The sequence below is a fragment of the Anopheles coustani genome, chromosome 2 (assembly GCF_943734705.1).
Source record: "Anopheles coustani chromosome 2, idAnoCousDA_361_x.2, whole genome shotgun sequence".
Lineage (NCBI taxonomy): Eukaryota > Metazoa > Arthropoda > Insecta > Diptera > Culicidae > Anopheles > Anopheles coustani.
Genome location: NC_071289.1, coordinates 39,080,008 through 39,095,149, shown reverse-complemented (window position 1 = coordinate 39,095,149; position 15,142 = coordinate 39,080,008). Strand labels below are relative to the sequence as shown.

The window sequence follows — 15,142 nt, the reverse complement described above, 5'->3', positions numbered from 1 at the left end:
TGGCTTCCTTGCATCGACGTCTTCATCGTCGTCGTCGTCGTTGTTGTTGGGCACCGTATGGTTTTTTGCGGAATCCCGACCCCGCGTATGAGTTGTGCGGCGCAGAAGTGTTCTCCGTTTTATTGACATAATACTCCCATCAGTAATCCGCCTTAAACGACATATAAATGTTCATATTTCTCTGCCGGAACCTTTCGGCCCAGCTCAAGGGCCCGGAGCATGCAGGAGGGCTTGGTATGATCCGCACGTCGATGGACGGGGCAAAGGGGTGGATATATTTCTAACTCAACCCCGTCGCCTAGCGCATCCACCATTTACTGTGGGAAAGTATAAACATTCCGCTGGAGCGGGTTCCAACGGGGTTTGGGCGTGTTCGGGTGCGCTTCCATTTCTTCTCGGATCCGGTGTGCCAATTTCTAGGAAATCCTCCAGTCATCCGATGAGATTAGAAAAGTATTAAGCAACATACGGGCGGGCACACCGACACACTAGCCCGACTGTTCTCTGCTACGCCGTTCGATCGTGCCACTCTCGATCAAATCGTTTTATTTTGATTTTATTTTATTCCACTTTTTTTCTAAAGCAAGATCATACCAAAGCAATACTTTCAACGCTTGCTTACGCTATTTATGGGCCGTCGTACGGCTAGCGGAAAATTTGGGCAATTTATTAGCGACATAAATTATGTTTTGAATAAACACTTCCCGTGCCAAGAACGAGCACGATTGGAATGAAATTGATTTCAATACCCTTTTATTTGGTGAACACATTATAAAGCATTTCACACTTCATCATTTCTATGTTTATCATTGAAAGGACAACACGCCTTGAAGATTAAAGCACTCGCACCCCATTAACTAATTTGATTTGGAATGTCACCACAAAAGTGGCGTCGAAACTGAAATACCATGACTAAAAATGCTTTAAAAATAGTCACAAAAAATATTCAAAATGAAGTTACCGGCATCATCTAAATAATTTCGAATCTTATCAATTAAGGCCTTGTGTTTTTCTATCTGTTTTATGTATTCAACGTATAACACTAGCTCTGGTTAATACCATCCCCTTTTTTTATACACTGGAGGAAACAAGAATAGCACCACCCTGTTTTTTGCCAATATTTTTTTAATTTCCTTAAACTTTTTCCAGCTAAGAACGTTATTATTATCAGTTTATCAACTTTGCAGTGGTTTACGATCACGAAAACGGGGAAGAAATAAAAATAGCACCACTTTGGTTTTTTGCTCAGCAATTGAAGATATTTAAAAACATAATAATTTCAAATGGGTTTTTAAGACACAAGTAGTTAGTATAGAACCCAAACTATAGAAATTAACGTTTTTTAGTCGTGTGTTCTTTGATTTTTTCCTCCACTGTAATCCGGTTGGATAACTATGGCTCTCGTCGCCAGTCGCATATCGTTATTGAATAATGTTCTTTTGAAAATGTTGAAATTAACAAAAATGTTAATTTAGTTCTGATGCAACTAAATTTGGATCGTTTGGAATTGTTGGGTTGGAAAACTTTTGTTGTTTTATACATGTTGGCGTATAACGAATATCCGTATTTAACACGTTATCTGCTTTAAGAAATTATACTCGTGGAAAAAAATTCTTCTATCCTCTCAAATTCTTTTGTTCTATTGCCCATTTTCCCACCTTAATTTATACCTACCGGCTTTTTAAAAAAGTCATAAATTATAGTAATCTGAACATAAAAATGAAATATGCCTATCCTAGATATGTTCCTTAAATCTTTGATCAAATTTTGGAAGATTTTTTCTAAATTGTTTAGTAAAGGATCTAAATTTGCTGGGGTTCTAAGAATTAATAAATCTCTTTAATCTCTCTGATCTGTCATAGAGTATAGCAAATTTGAGACATTGTAGCGAATCATTACAGAAGCTACCAGGATATTAGAATTAAAGACCTCGAAATGCCTTACTAAAACATGAATATCACAGAAACAAAATGAATCGATGGCGTACAGTAAAATTCAAAATTTAATAAATATGTTCGAACTTATTGTCCTATATTGACAACAAGTTATATTTAAGATTCTGCATATATCTAAAACATTGTAGAAAATTGTCGCCATGTGTAACATTTACAGACTCGGGCAATCAATAACTGAAGCCCATTTTAAAGATGAGTGGACATGATGGTCTACCCATCGCACGGTAAAGCACAACACATCGTACATCAATTCAACAGCTACACTGCAAATTGTTCCGTAGACTTACGGTTACAGTCCCTCCCGGGAGTCTAGCTGCATCGGAACAAATTCCAGGGCGGGTAACGGTGAGGGAAAACTCAGTCGCATGTCTGCCGATCGACCGATGCCATTGCAGCGATAAGGTCCGTGCAGGGCGAGAACAAAAAACCCCATCGAATGAAAATCGATATCCAGCATCGGGGACATTACGGTGGATTTTCATCGATAGCCGTTTCACCGCATAACCTAGCTCTTGCAACGGCGGGCTTCGACCGGGTGTCTCTCACCCGGGATGGTTTGGTTCGGTGTGCGTGCCTTCCTTAGGAGGACAAACCCCGGTGGCACAGCGGGAAGCGAGCCGGATCGAGAGGACACTTTGGCCGCCCCCATAGGAAGTCACCGATAGCTGTCTAATTTATGGAAGACAGCGACAACCATTCCATCCATCCACCACCTCACGCTTAGCGGGACGTGGGCTGAGGGCAAGGATGCACCGATCATTGCCGAGGGGGACACTTGATTTTTTTTTTGCTTCCTCCAATCATTCCAATGACGTCAGTGGCGAAAGGTCAGAACACCGCGTCGTAAGGGTGGCTCAATAAAACTCCCGACCTCTTCCCGCCAGTGAATCTCCCAAGGACCTGTCGCCCGAAGGAACACGTCGGAATGGATGGGCGCGTGTATCGCTGCGTGTATGTGTATGTATGAGGGGAGCGGACGGAGTGCGGACGCATGAAACGTGTTCGATTGTTCAATGGGCGTGCAGGATAGATGTCAGTCAACGTAAATGAGATATAACCAGGTCCTCCTTCCTCCCGATTCCGCCGGCTACCGTGGTTGACGTGCGGCGTTGATTGGAACAGGAAGAAGATTGGAACAACTGAAGGTTACACTTCATCTAGGACGTAAATTTACTTGAAATAAATACAAAGTTTTTCATGCAAATTCCTACTAAATGTTGAAAACAACAGATTTCCCACTTTAATAACGCCTTGCTTTTTGGATTGGATTGTAAACAAATTACTTTACAAATCCTTCTACATATTTATTACTTCCCTTGTATCCTGAATCACAGTTTCAATTAATTTAACAACGCATAATTAAAGTTTCACATAATTTGCCTTCCACCACACAATCAAGTAATTGTATTTTCCGCACGATTTCACTTTTATTTTTAACACACTTGGCAAACCCCATCATGTTTAACCTCACACACTCTATCTCCTTCCTCCTCCCCTCGCCGGGGAGATGAGCGATCAAATTTCCACTAGTGTGTGGCACTTTCAGGGGGGTATGTGTAGGGTCCCCGTTATTGATACATCAGGCGGTTCCTGGGAGATAACTTCATTATGGAATGATTGAACTGCGGTTCCATTACAACCTAGTCTGGAGAACCAGTTCGAGTGTTGGTGCGGCGGGTGGCAGCATGGATGCAGACGTTCCTGCACCATATTTCCATCGTTCATGTATGGAATACAAGCTTTAAGCCATTGTTTCACCACAGCTGTGATATCCATTTTATGAAAGTTTTATTAAAGTAGAATAGTATAAATAATTCAGTATTTTACGCTTTTATTTAGTTGAATCCTGTAAACCTAGATCAGCGCATACGATTATGTTTTAAATTTATCTCATGTAAGTGAATTCAGGTGATTGCTTCAATCTTGATGTATTTTAGTCAAAATTGTCAGTGAGCTGCCATCGAAGCTTCCAATACAATAGATGAATACCTATTAAATCTCACTGGTAAGATGAAATATACGACTACATGATTTGTTTCTATTTTTGTCTAATCTTATCCTCTTTTAGAAAAATTTATGTACAAACATTTTTAGAATGTTTAGCAAAACTCAAATCTGTTTTTATTTTTAATGAAGACGTTTTCTTCCATTCCGTAGTCCAGAAACAATTTTCATATTTGTTTGTTCTCATTTTGCTGTTCAAGAAATTTACACAAAAAGTTCATATTTGAAAAACCCCAAGGAATTTGATAAATTACTCCGACTTAGGGATGATAATCTGTTGACCTTGCGTACGTCGGATGGGCTCTTCTCTTCTTCGCTCGTTAAATATGGTTGATGAAAACGTTCAAGCTTTGGCTTGTTAAATACCATTTTCTCGTTTGATTTATCAAAAAAATAAAGAAGAGCTTCCTGCTAAATGAGATGCCTCAAATAACACCGCACTCAAGTTTTCCCGCTTTTCACCATTTCAACACATTGTTGTCCCTACGGGATCGCCATGCTCGAAGTACTACATCTACAAGCCTGCATGGAAAATTGTGGGCGGATCCAAGCGCTCCATATTTTTCAGCTTTTCCGACATTGATAGTAGTAGTGTGGCGCTGTGTCGGTACGTGTAGTACGTTCTGCTGTCTCCTTTCCCGAAGCTCTTTCCAGCCCGTGGCGTTTTCCAGCGGATCGGCTCCAGCGTCAATGTTTGGGCTTGTTCCTCGTCCCGGCCGTTTTATGGCGACATGTTAACCGTCCTAGGTGTTTGCGCTTCGGATGGCCGCCATCTTTCACAACGGTCTTACGATATACTGCCCCACTGTTGCTATCGGAAACGGTAGTTCCGGAGCAGTTTATCGAATCGGAGACTTATCGGAAGAGGTGAAACAAGACTCTCGGCATCCTAATCGAAGCGATACTGTTTGTGTTATAGCTACGACTTTTGACGTTCGCAGTCCCCCAATTTCCATTTCGCATTCCATTCCAGCGCATTCGCATCAACCCCATCACAGACAATGCGACACCGACTTCCGTTGAAATGCAATTCGCATCCGAACGACAACACGGTGGGTTCAAGTATGCATAAGCTCTTTCCGGCGTTCCTCTGAAACCATTTCCCATCCATGTTTTATCGATGCTCCGAACGAAAAATATCTAGAGAATAGCGATAAAAAACACTTGTTTACGCTTTCAACTTCCTGTTATTTTCTCCTTTTTTCTTTTTGGACATAAGTTTCCGGGTCTTGAGCACAGACAACCAGGTTTTCACTGCATGGAGGAAGTTTTGGATCACCTTTCTCTGCCATAAGAAACCATTTCAGAAGAATATCCTCACTAAATTGGGACCATATGAAGAGCTACAAACAAACTCAATGCAGGAATAAATTGTAACCGAATCGATTGGAACTGTCAAGACTCTAAGTTCTATCTAACTTCGATAAAGAGCTGTATATGTATGAGTATGTAAGAGCTGTATATTTCTATCTAATGTATATATAAAGTAACTTCTTTTTAATTGCAGGCATTAACAAATAGTAATAACAAATACATTTTCTCAATAATTACAAATTCAGATCGGAAATCGATTTTTTTTCATCTCACTTTATTTACACACATTCACTTTTAAGAAATAATAAACGAGAGGAAAAAAAGAGCTTCAATAAAATATGTACTTAAATAAAAGTGGCATTCAAATGATAAATGTGTTCTTGTGCTGCTCGTAGTCGGCAGATATAAATTATTTAGCCATTATGGGAGGCTTTTCGGTACCACAAGAAAAACTTGGGGTTGTTTCAAATTAATGGTGAGAATTTTTGGGCCTCTTAGTGGCCTCGGAACTTTAGAGAAGTTCATTACACCTGACGTTAGTGCACCGTCTTTACGATGTCTGAACTGGTGTGTACATTCTCAGGATGTATTCCTCATTCGCATAGCATTCACTTTCCGTTTCCTTTAAGAAATTCCTGAGAAGAGGGTATGGCACGTTATCTGATGCTGATTATTCAAATTAATTTCTCCCGCAGAACATAATTCACTGCCTAAGAAGACTTAATTGTAAATTTATAGGCATCCCACGGCAGATACGGTTTTCCTCCAGTGAACAATCATCTGCATTATTTGGTAGGTTCGTAAACAATTTCAGTTTTCATCGTACCTTTCCCTACCCTGCTGCCCTTGACTCTCGGGAAATTGCACTCAATTACGCCAAGATTTTCTTTAAGAATTGTGAGCTGAAAATTAACAACAGCAATTGGTACACGGCACAAAAACAAATTAAACATCGGAGTTTAGCTCATAGTTATGTCTGGTTCAAACTGGAAGGGAAAACTGATTCAATGACACAGATACTTTTCTAGTCTGCTCTCTTTCTAATATGGTTCATTAAACCGAGGGTGTCCGCGGTTATGTATACATGTTCAATCCCGGATGAGATCACATGGTTAAGATAGAATGCAGGCCGGAATGTTTAGGTAATCGCCACATGTCAATAAAATATGCTAAATCTTGTATTGACGTGCCTGTGACTCATTTTTAATAAACAGAATCTAATCAAAAGTAACACAAACACTACATTTGTAGAAATCTAGTATATCGAGGCAAACGTGTGACCGTGAACAGGATAATTGTGAAACCTCTATGATATGTAAAGTTCTACTAGGTTATTATACTAGGAATCAGAGTTCATTCCAAAATTCAAATATCATTATTTTTTCAACGTAAGACTCCAGCCGGTTAGCATGTTGAACACCGAGTACTGTTTCTTTCACGGCACCAATTCCGTTTACGCTTGCATACTTTTATCGAAACATATACAGAAATCCACAAAATGTAGGGCAAGGCTATCTAGGTTAACAAATTATCCAAAATAAATATTAATAATTCAGAATCGTTATGGTTTCAAACAAATGAAGATCGGAATGCAACCAAGACTCCACCTATGTACGAGAGAATTGACTTTCCATGCGCCCAAAGGGCAAAAGTCTAGTAAGCCCTTAACGCGACGGCATGACCAAAAACCATAGTTGCGCCAACAAAGATAGGATAAAGATTTGAAATATGAGTATGATCAAAGTGGTTTTAAAAGTAGGAATAACAAACTACGACTAGCACATAAGATTAACAGATTAAGAAAAAACACGGATGTGATGTTAAAATAGCTATCTCCAAAGTTTATTGGCTGATAGAGACTTCGCCATTGATACATTTGATAGACCCAAAGAATGACGGTCCCTTACTTCTCTACTTCGGTGTCGCGCTGTTTCGCTTGCTTCTGAAGAGCCTTTACTGCCGCTTGGTGAATTTTGGAATCTAACATATCTGAAAGAATACGAAATATGGTGGATTACGTTCCATGAACAGTGTTGCTACTATTTTTATTTTTTTTGTCAGTTACTTACAGATTTTATGCTCCCCCTTAACTGGGAACCGAATTGGAAGCTCCTGCGGTTCAACACAAACAAACACGAAAGGACTGTCGGATTCACCCGTCGGATACTTTTTGCGGTATTCCTCCTGCGGCAAACAGTCTTGCACCGTGACGCACCCAAGAAGACAGCCGGATGGGTACTGCGATGGGAATGAAAGTGGCTCGGCCTCGGCGGTTCCATAATGTGTCTGATAGAATGTTTCGAGCTCTCGCACCGTGTCAGGACAAGCAGGGCGTGCGGTTGACGCGATCCAAAGTCGGCCTCGATGCGACGAATACCAGGTGCGACCTTCGTGACGCTTTATGCCTGCTACCAACAAGGAGGCCCACGGTTGGTGCATCGATAGACAGTGTCGCATGTCCGACATCTCTAAGAATTCCTTATCCTGTACTCGACTATATACACCATCAAAACCGGCCTGCCGCACTACCGGGGAAGGTGCGGCTTGCTGATTCGACAGGTTGTCGATGTTTACGAACTTGAAAAAAGATCGTAGAATATAATTACATAGGCAATGTCACTAGCAGATTTAGATAAAAATGATAATTATTCTTGTATAAATTACACAGTCAATAAATTCAGGGATATGTTTAAAACATAACAGATTACATCTCTTCTTATGGAAAACTGAACGTTACAATTCTTTAAAGTTTTTTTTTTTCAACCCTCGTTGAGCAAACAACTGGACTCCACTAATATAGGTATAGCAGGTACAAAGAAAGAAAAGCTGCTTACAGACAATTTAGCATAAAGAATATTTTTTACAAAGTATACGTATGGTACAAGGGACTTACAAGAAAGCGAGTTTACTCACCGTAGGAACTGGGCCATTAAACATTGGATGGAGGTCCATATCACTGTTAAGGTTAGTGTATTGGGCCGTATAGTCGTTAGGAACGGTGTTCTCTTTATCGTCGAGTGCTTTCTTTATAATAGATTCCTCCATCTCGGCCGTTAGCTCTGGTTCGTCGACAATCTGGCGACCAGCAAAATCCAGCGTTATCTTACGCGACATACGACTGGCATGACGCTTTTCCCGCAGCTCAGCTTCGAGCGTTTCGAGCTTCTGACGCTCCGCATCAGACAGCCATACCGAATTCGTTTTGAAGTAATCTGCCTCATCGTCGATCACGGTCGTGCGCTTCTCACTGTTCCGGTCGTACTCGAGTAGACGGTTGCGCGTCGCTAGAGCTTCAGCCCAACCGGCCGGCCGGTTCTGTTCCATTAGACTGCGCCGCAAACTGTCGCCCTTCCGGGACGAACTTTCAATTAATCGCATCTCGTCCTCAGTGCAGACAAGGGTTCCGCAGAACAGGCACGGCCCGCTACCCTCTTGCTCGCACACGATCCGGCCGCAGTGCAGGCAGTTGTTGACTAGCTTGTGCTTGGACGCCTGGCAGTCACAATGATGACGTCCCTTCAACATCACCACGTTAGCCAGCTCACCGTCCTGTCCGTACAGATTTACGAATTTTGTTTTCTTTTTGGAGGTATTTTGCGCACCAGTTGGCATCACCCCTTGTCCGGCCGCCACTGGAGCTGGGCCACTGTTTGCGGTTGGCTTGGAAGCTTGTTGTGCCTCGTTGCCATTTGCTCGTTTGCTTTTTCCTCCTCCTTGGGCTGAAGGTTTAGATGAACTTTGCTTAACTTGCTGCACATTTGGGCCCGAATCGTTTTTCCGATGGCGCAGTTTGCTCTTAAGCTCACTTAGAAACGTAACATGTTCTGGATTATTAAAATCCAAAAGTGTCCGGAAGTATTCGTCGATTTCGTGACTGTCCTGAATAGTGTGTATGTAGCTACAACGAAATTGCATAGGAATGTGAAATTATGTTGATGGACCGGAGAATGCCACGAGTCATTTACCTTATCATAGCATCCGGAATTTCGAAGCATAAACATTTCGAAAGTTCTTCTCTTATCCACTGATTCATCGTGCACTAATTATGGGTAGTATTTTTCCTTTAAAAGATTACTACTACTGTTTTCTACTAAGAAGTATTTTTACTGTGTTGCACCTTTTCGGTTTTTATTGAATCTAGCTTCTTCGGCTGTCAGTGATACCTGTCAGATGTCTTTTGTAAACATAGATTCCGTTCCGATGCGCTCCGAACTACAATTCCGGATTCAATTCCATTTGGATTGTTTGATCGTGATAAATTTAAAATCAATGTGCTTATATTGTAAGCAATTACGAAAGCATTACACTTTACATTATTTTATTCAGCAGTTATCCAAAAACAACCTCAGAGCCGTCGAAATATAGCCATAAATTTATCGCCACTATTCCTTGTTACCTTTTGCCCTTCTTCGCTGCTATCGAGCAGCTTAGACGAAAGAATATCCGCACTGATTTCTTCCTCGGGTATCCTTTCGAAGCAAGGATGCTCCTCGATGTGCTTGCACATCCAATCGTGCAGATCGCGCACGTCGGTAACGGTATAAATTTTACCGCCAGGACGAAGCACATACGCGTATTCGCTCAGCAAGGTAGAGTTGATTATACGCCACTTATGCTTTGCTTTCTTGAAGTGTGGATCCGGATACAGGAAGAACAGTTTTTCAAGTTGATGCTTGCGGAAGAAATTCGGCAGGTACTTCATAGCGTTGGTTCGGATGCAAGCAATGTTTTCATACTTTCCAGCGTGCAGGGCTCGAAGTGCCTGTATGCGGTCCATCACGTAATCGGAAACCTTTACACGAATCTCCATTCCAATGGCAAGCTTGTCTGGGTACGTTTCTCCTAACGTAACCAAAAACCCACCATATCCGCAACCGATATCGGCGAACTCCACTTGCCGGTCACCGATGCTCGGATACAGCTGGCTCCAATCGTACGCATCGGGATGCGGAGGGCTGTAAATAATCAAAGATGCCATAGAATTTGCAATATTCTCCTGGTTAACACACCAGTACGATACTTTACTAGTCAAAGTTGTGATCGGCTATCGGATTCGAATGTGCCCGTTGCCGATAGAACCTTTTTTGCGGTAATTTAACACGCTGCTCGACCGCCTCCATCGTGTCGGTTTACGAAAATAAATAAACAGAACTGCATGGAGAACTGTCAACGTAGCTGCGACAGCTGTCAAATCCAGTCTCACCAACACACTCACGTTCATGCCAGCGTGCTACTTTTGTTACGAACTGTCATGTAATTGCTCCATGTAATAAATTGTTTTTCTCTACCGAGTTTTGTGCGCTAGTACAGCTGCTGTTTCTCCGTCGCTTCGTTTGATTTCCCGATGCATCATTCTTTCGCGCACTCCAGATAAAGCCCAACATGGAAAACCAGGTAAGAGTTGCGGACAAACATGTGCACTGGTTCAAATGGCCACAATAATCGACCATTCCGATACGGGGTCGAAGAGCCTACATGTTGGCATTGTGACTAATTTTTCGCGTTTGCCATCCCCAACCCCTCTATTGCAGAGTAATCGATGGTCGGTACGCTGGTTGCTGGTCGCAGCCAGTTTAGTGCAACTGGTCAACCAATGTGCTGCATTTTACGTGCCCGGAGTGGCGCCGGTGGAATTCAAGAAGGGCCAGAAGATCGATGTAAAAGCGGTCAAAATGACGAGCACACATACGCAGCTGCCATACGAGTACTATTCCCTCCAGCTGTGCTTACCGAAAAATGGGACATTTGTGTATAAAAGTGAAAATCTTGGCGAGGTTCTTCGTGGAGACCGTATCGTCAACACGCCATACGAGGTTCGGATGGCCGAAAACATCCAGTGCAAATTGCTGTGCAACTCAAAGAACCGACCTATGAACTGGGACCATGAACAGTCAGCTAAAGTTGCCGAGCGGATACGGCATGAGTACTTTGTGCATCTGTAAGTGTTGAGCAGTTGGCTACCTTTGTAAAGTAGCAGTTGATATCATGATTTCTTTATTTTTAGCATTATCGACAATCTACCGGTGGCAACCAAGTTTGTCAATCCGGATACGATGGAACAACAATTTGAACATGGTTATCGTTTAGGGCAAACGACCGGCCCTAATGTATACATTAACAACCACCTTCGGTTTCGACTGTTTTATCATCTTCACAGCGAGTAAGTGAAGGAGAAGTATTTCAAGGATTCACTGGTTAATTTATCTATCTATCTTGCAGGAACCAATACCGAGTAGTCGGATTCGAAGTGGAAACTTTGTCGATCAGCAAAAATTCACTAAGTTTCGACGGTGACACGTGTACGTTCCCAGAAAACCCTAAACCTCAAGCGGTCAACCCGAACGGATTGACGGAGCTGTACTTTACATACTCGGTTGTATGGCAGGAATCATCCGTTAAATGGGCATCCAGGTGGGATATTTATCTGGGCATGAACGACGTCCAAATCCACTGGTTCAGCATCATCAACTCACTGGTTGTCGTGTTCTTTTTATCAGGTTACACCAGTTCTATTGATAAAACATCGAAATTAGTCAAATCCATAGTAACTTGTGATTTTCTTTTCAGGAATACTAACGATGATTATGGTTCGTACGCTAAGACGGGATATTGCCAAGTACAACACAGACGATAGCATTAGCATTGAGGACACTCTGGAAGAAACCGGGTGGAAATTGGTGCACGGTGACGTTTTCCGCCCGCCTCGACATCCCCGATTGTTTGCGGCCATCATTGGCAGTGGCATACAAATCTTTTTCATGGCTCTCATTACTATCAGTAAGTATTGGGGTTAAAAGTCACCAGCTGTTTTTAAAATGTTTCTTTACATTTGATACAGTAATTGCCATGCTTGGAATGTTATCCCCTTCCTCGCGCGGAGCGCTGATGACTGCCGGAATCATGCTGTACGTGTTTATGGGGCTCATCGCCGGATACTTCTCAGCACGCATCTACAAAACAATGAAGGGCCGTAATTGGGAGCGTGCTGCCTTCCTCACCGCAACCTTCTACCCGGGACTCGTGTTTGGCACGTGTTTCTTTTTGAATTTCTTCATCTGGGACAAGCACTCCAGCGGAGCCGTTCCTTTCGGTACGATGGTAGCCCTGCTTCTGCTGTGGTTCGGCATCTCGCTGCCATTGGTTTTTCTCGGATACTACTTCGGGTACCGCAAGCAACCGTACCAGCACCCGGTGCGCACCAACATGATCCCACGGCAGATACCGCACCAGCACTGGTACATGAACGTTGGACTGTGCATTCTTATGGCCGGCATCCTGCCGTTCGGGGCCGTGTTCATCGAGCTGTTCTTTATCTTTTCGGCGATCTGGCAGAATCAGTTTTACTATCTGTTCGGATTTTTGTTCTTGGTGTTTTGCATCTTGATCGTAAGCTGCTCGCAAATATCCATTGTAATGACCTACTTCCAGCTTTGTGCCGAGGTAAGTGATTTTCAGAGCTACGTACAGCATGAACATATATAACAATATTTTGAATATTTTTTTTTAAACCATATCTTCAATTTCAGGACTATCGCTGGTGGTGGAGAAGCTTCATCGTATCGGGTGGTTCAGCCGTGTACATACTGTTCTATAGTATATTCTACTTCTTTACCAAGCTCGAAATAACGGAATTCATTCCTACATTACTGTATCTTGGATACACTGGTAAGTACAAACTCCAGTCTACCCATTATCATATGCGATTAATAATTCATGTTTCTCCGATTGCAGGACTTATGGTAATCACGTTCTACATTCTCACTGGTACGATAGGATTTTTTGCTGCATATGGGTTCATTAGGAAAATTTATGGTGCCGTCAAAATCGACTAAAGGAACGGTAACAGCTTTCGTTCTCGTCGAGATGCTTCCCCGTTATATGAGCGGGTGAATTCAACTAAACCGTTCTAACTGTCCTTATTTTAATTGATATGAAAGGCAAGTTTCTCTCATTCAAATAGGGGAAAAGTACATACAATTGAACACTCGGTAAATGTCGATTTCTATGCTACAAACGCATATGCCACTACATTATCCCCCCAAAACTTGTTTGTGATAGAACACCGCATGCCCGGGTGCAATTGAACTTTTAGTGCGTAAGAACGAGAAGAATCGAAAACAAATTCCGACAGTACGACGGATGTGTGTGCACTCAACGCATTTTTTTTTTACAACGCCGCTCTCATCACACGGCACCTGGAGGTCCTGTGAAACGACAGTATTCGTTTTATAGACCGGCACTGACAAAGAACCAAGGAGCATGGCAATGATTAAGCTTAATTAATTGTGGCCCTATTAGATGTGTTTCAAAAATTATTACTAAGCTAGCAGACTCGGCCTAACCTCCCCCCGTTGATGTTCCGGATGATACAGAGAAAGTCCTGAGTCCGGGACACACTCATTTCTTTGTTTTAGACTTGTTTTACAATTTACATCTACAAAAAATAATGACGCCGAGGCTACGCGATTTTAGTTAGTTGTAAAATAAAGTAAGATAAGTATAAATGGACTACGAAAAGGATAAATAAACAACCCCATAACATGAGCGAATATCGAATTACGTGTATGTTCTAAGCATTCATGTTGAATGCCTTGATTTTTCGTTATTTTCATTCGTCCGGCTCAAAACCGCATTGTGTTTATACTGCAAAACGGGATTGCATTACTAATTGATCTATGAAGCGTTTACATCCATTTATTTGATCTATGAAGCGTAAACGACCATTTATTTTTAATAAATACTAATAAAAATGAACATCGAAGTCAAGTTACGAAACGCGTGATAACGTTGGGAATTCCAAAATTTGTTAAGCAACCTCAAGACTCAAGACAAGTTGAATGAGTAATATTTTTCTTTCAGTTAACTTATTCCTATTAGCCCACAAAAGGTTTTTTTTCCGAATCTCAAGTTACAATTTGTAACAGCATCTATTTGCCTTCTTTGCGCTGTTTTGTTTTGGACCGTTCCCTTGCTTTAAACGCTGCACTCGAGCTAACCGCGGCCTCAAACACGGATGCCTCAGCACGTGTTTGCCGTATTTCAGTGCGTAATTTGTCACGTGCAACCGCCCGTTCGTACGCTAGCCGTTCGCTAAGGTTGACCCACTTAAACCTCGGAAGATATTTCATCGTCCAGAGCATGTCGCAAAAGACAGATTTTCGGTTCGTGCTTATGGGTTTAGTGTTCAGCAGCGGCACTATAGCTTTGGCGACTCGCTTATGTACGAACTCCACCCATCCCTCGGTGTAATTGATCATGGCCTGTTTACCGTTAGCCGTTTTCTTACGTATTTTACGCCCTGGGAAATGAGAAAAACTTCTTACAATTGTTTGTTATGGACCAATGTTTCTTCTCGTCGTTAAACTGACCTTTGCGCTCTGGTTCTAGATAGACCCGGCCGATTTCGCCATACGGTTCAAGCAATCCACGCAGCACGGTGACGTTCATGTGCTTCGGAATGTTGGAGATGTACACGATGCCAGCTTTATTTTTCTTTTTCTTCACCAACGGTGTTACCTTGGGAACTTTCTTCGGTAATTCGGTACTTTCGGATTCCATTTCCTCGTCGTCATTTTCCTCCGGGTCTTCGTCGTCGTCCTCATCATTTTCTGATTGATCTTCGTGCAGATCTGCCTCGTTTTCTGATTGATCCTCGGACGGTGAATTTTCTGATTCTTCCGATGCTTGTTTTGGAACAAACTTCTTCATTTTCCAATAGATTAATAAAACGTAGTGTTTATTGCAATACTATTTATGGCAGCTAACTAGCAAAGTGATTTGCACACGCGATTTTATTCATTCGTCGATCAATTATCACAGCTACTAAGAAGTAGCAGATTGTTTATTTCTGATCACAATGACAACCGGCG

The 15,142-nt window shown here is 42.1% G+C and overlaps 4 protein-coding genes across 4 annotated transcripts; 1 reads left to right on the top strand and 3 right to left on the bottom strand.

Annotated features, from left to right (window-relative positions):
- Positions 1–7,088: 7,088 nt before the first annotated feature.
- Positions 7,089–9,391, bottom strand: LOC131267785 (activating signal cointegrator 1). The gene is made up of 4 exons (XM_058270740.1): positions 9,239–9,391; positions 8,187–9,171; positions 7,343–7,850; positions 7,089–7,262 (listed from the first exon to the last, which is right to left on the bottom strand). The coding sequence occupies exons 1-4, from the start codon at positions 9,304–9,306 to the stop codon at positions 7,177–7,179; spliced, it is 1,647 nt and encodes a 548-aa protein (XP_058126723.1). The 5' UTR covers positions 9,307–9,391; the 3' UTR covers positions 7,089–7,176.
- LOC131267786 (tRNA (guanine-N(7)-)-methyltransferase) lies at positions 9,386–10,410 on the bottom strand. Its single transcript, XM_058270741.1, has 2 exons — positions 10,299–10,410; positions 9,386–10,228 (listed from the first exon to the last, which is right to left on the bottom strand). The coding sequence occupies exons 1-2, from the start codon at positions 10,391–10,393 to the stop codon at positions 9,619–9,621; spliced, it is 705 nt and encodes a 234-aa protein (XP_058126724.1). The 5' UTR covers positions 10,394–10,410; the 3' UTR covers positions 9,386–9,618.
- Positions 10,411–10,526: 116 nt separating this feature from the next.
- On the top strand, positions 10,527–13,868 carry LOC131266690 (transmembrane 9 superfamily member 4). The gene is made up of 8 exons (XM_058269298.1): positions 10,527–10,667; positions 10,805–11,211; positions 11,278–11,433; positions 11,493–11,770; positions 11,841–12,050; positions 12,112–12,713; positions 12,800–12,938; positions 13,005–13,868. Exons 1-8 carry the CDS (start codon positions 10,656–10,658, stop codon positions 13,103–13,105), a joined length of 1,905 nt encoding a protein of 634 aa, XP_058125281.1. The 5' UTR covers positions 10,527–10,655; the 3' UTR covers positions 13,106–13,868.
- A 151-nt stretch (positions 13,869–14,019) lies between these two features.
- LOC131266691 (uncharacterized) lies at positions 14,020–15,106 on the bottom strand. The gene is made up of 2 exons (XM_058269299.1): positions 14,642–15,106; positions 14,020–14,571 (listed from the first exon to the last, which is right to left on the bottom strand). The coding sequence occupies exons 1-2, from the start codon at positions 14,979–14,981 to the stop codon at positions 14,201–14,203; spliced, it is 711 nt and encodes a 236-aa protein (XP_058125282.1). The 5' UTR covers positions 14,982–15,106; the 3' UTR covers positions 14,020–14,200.
- Between the last annotated feature and the right edge of the window lie 36 nt (positions 15,107–15,142).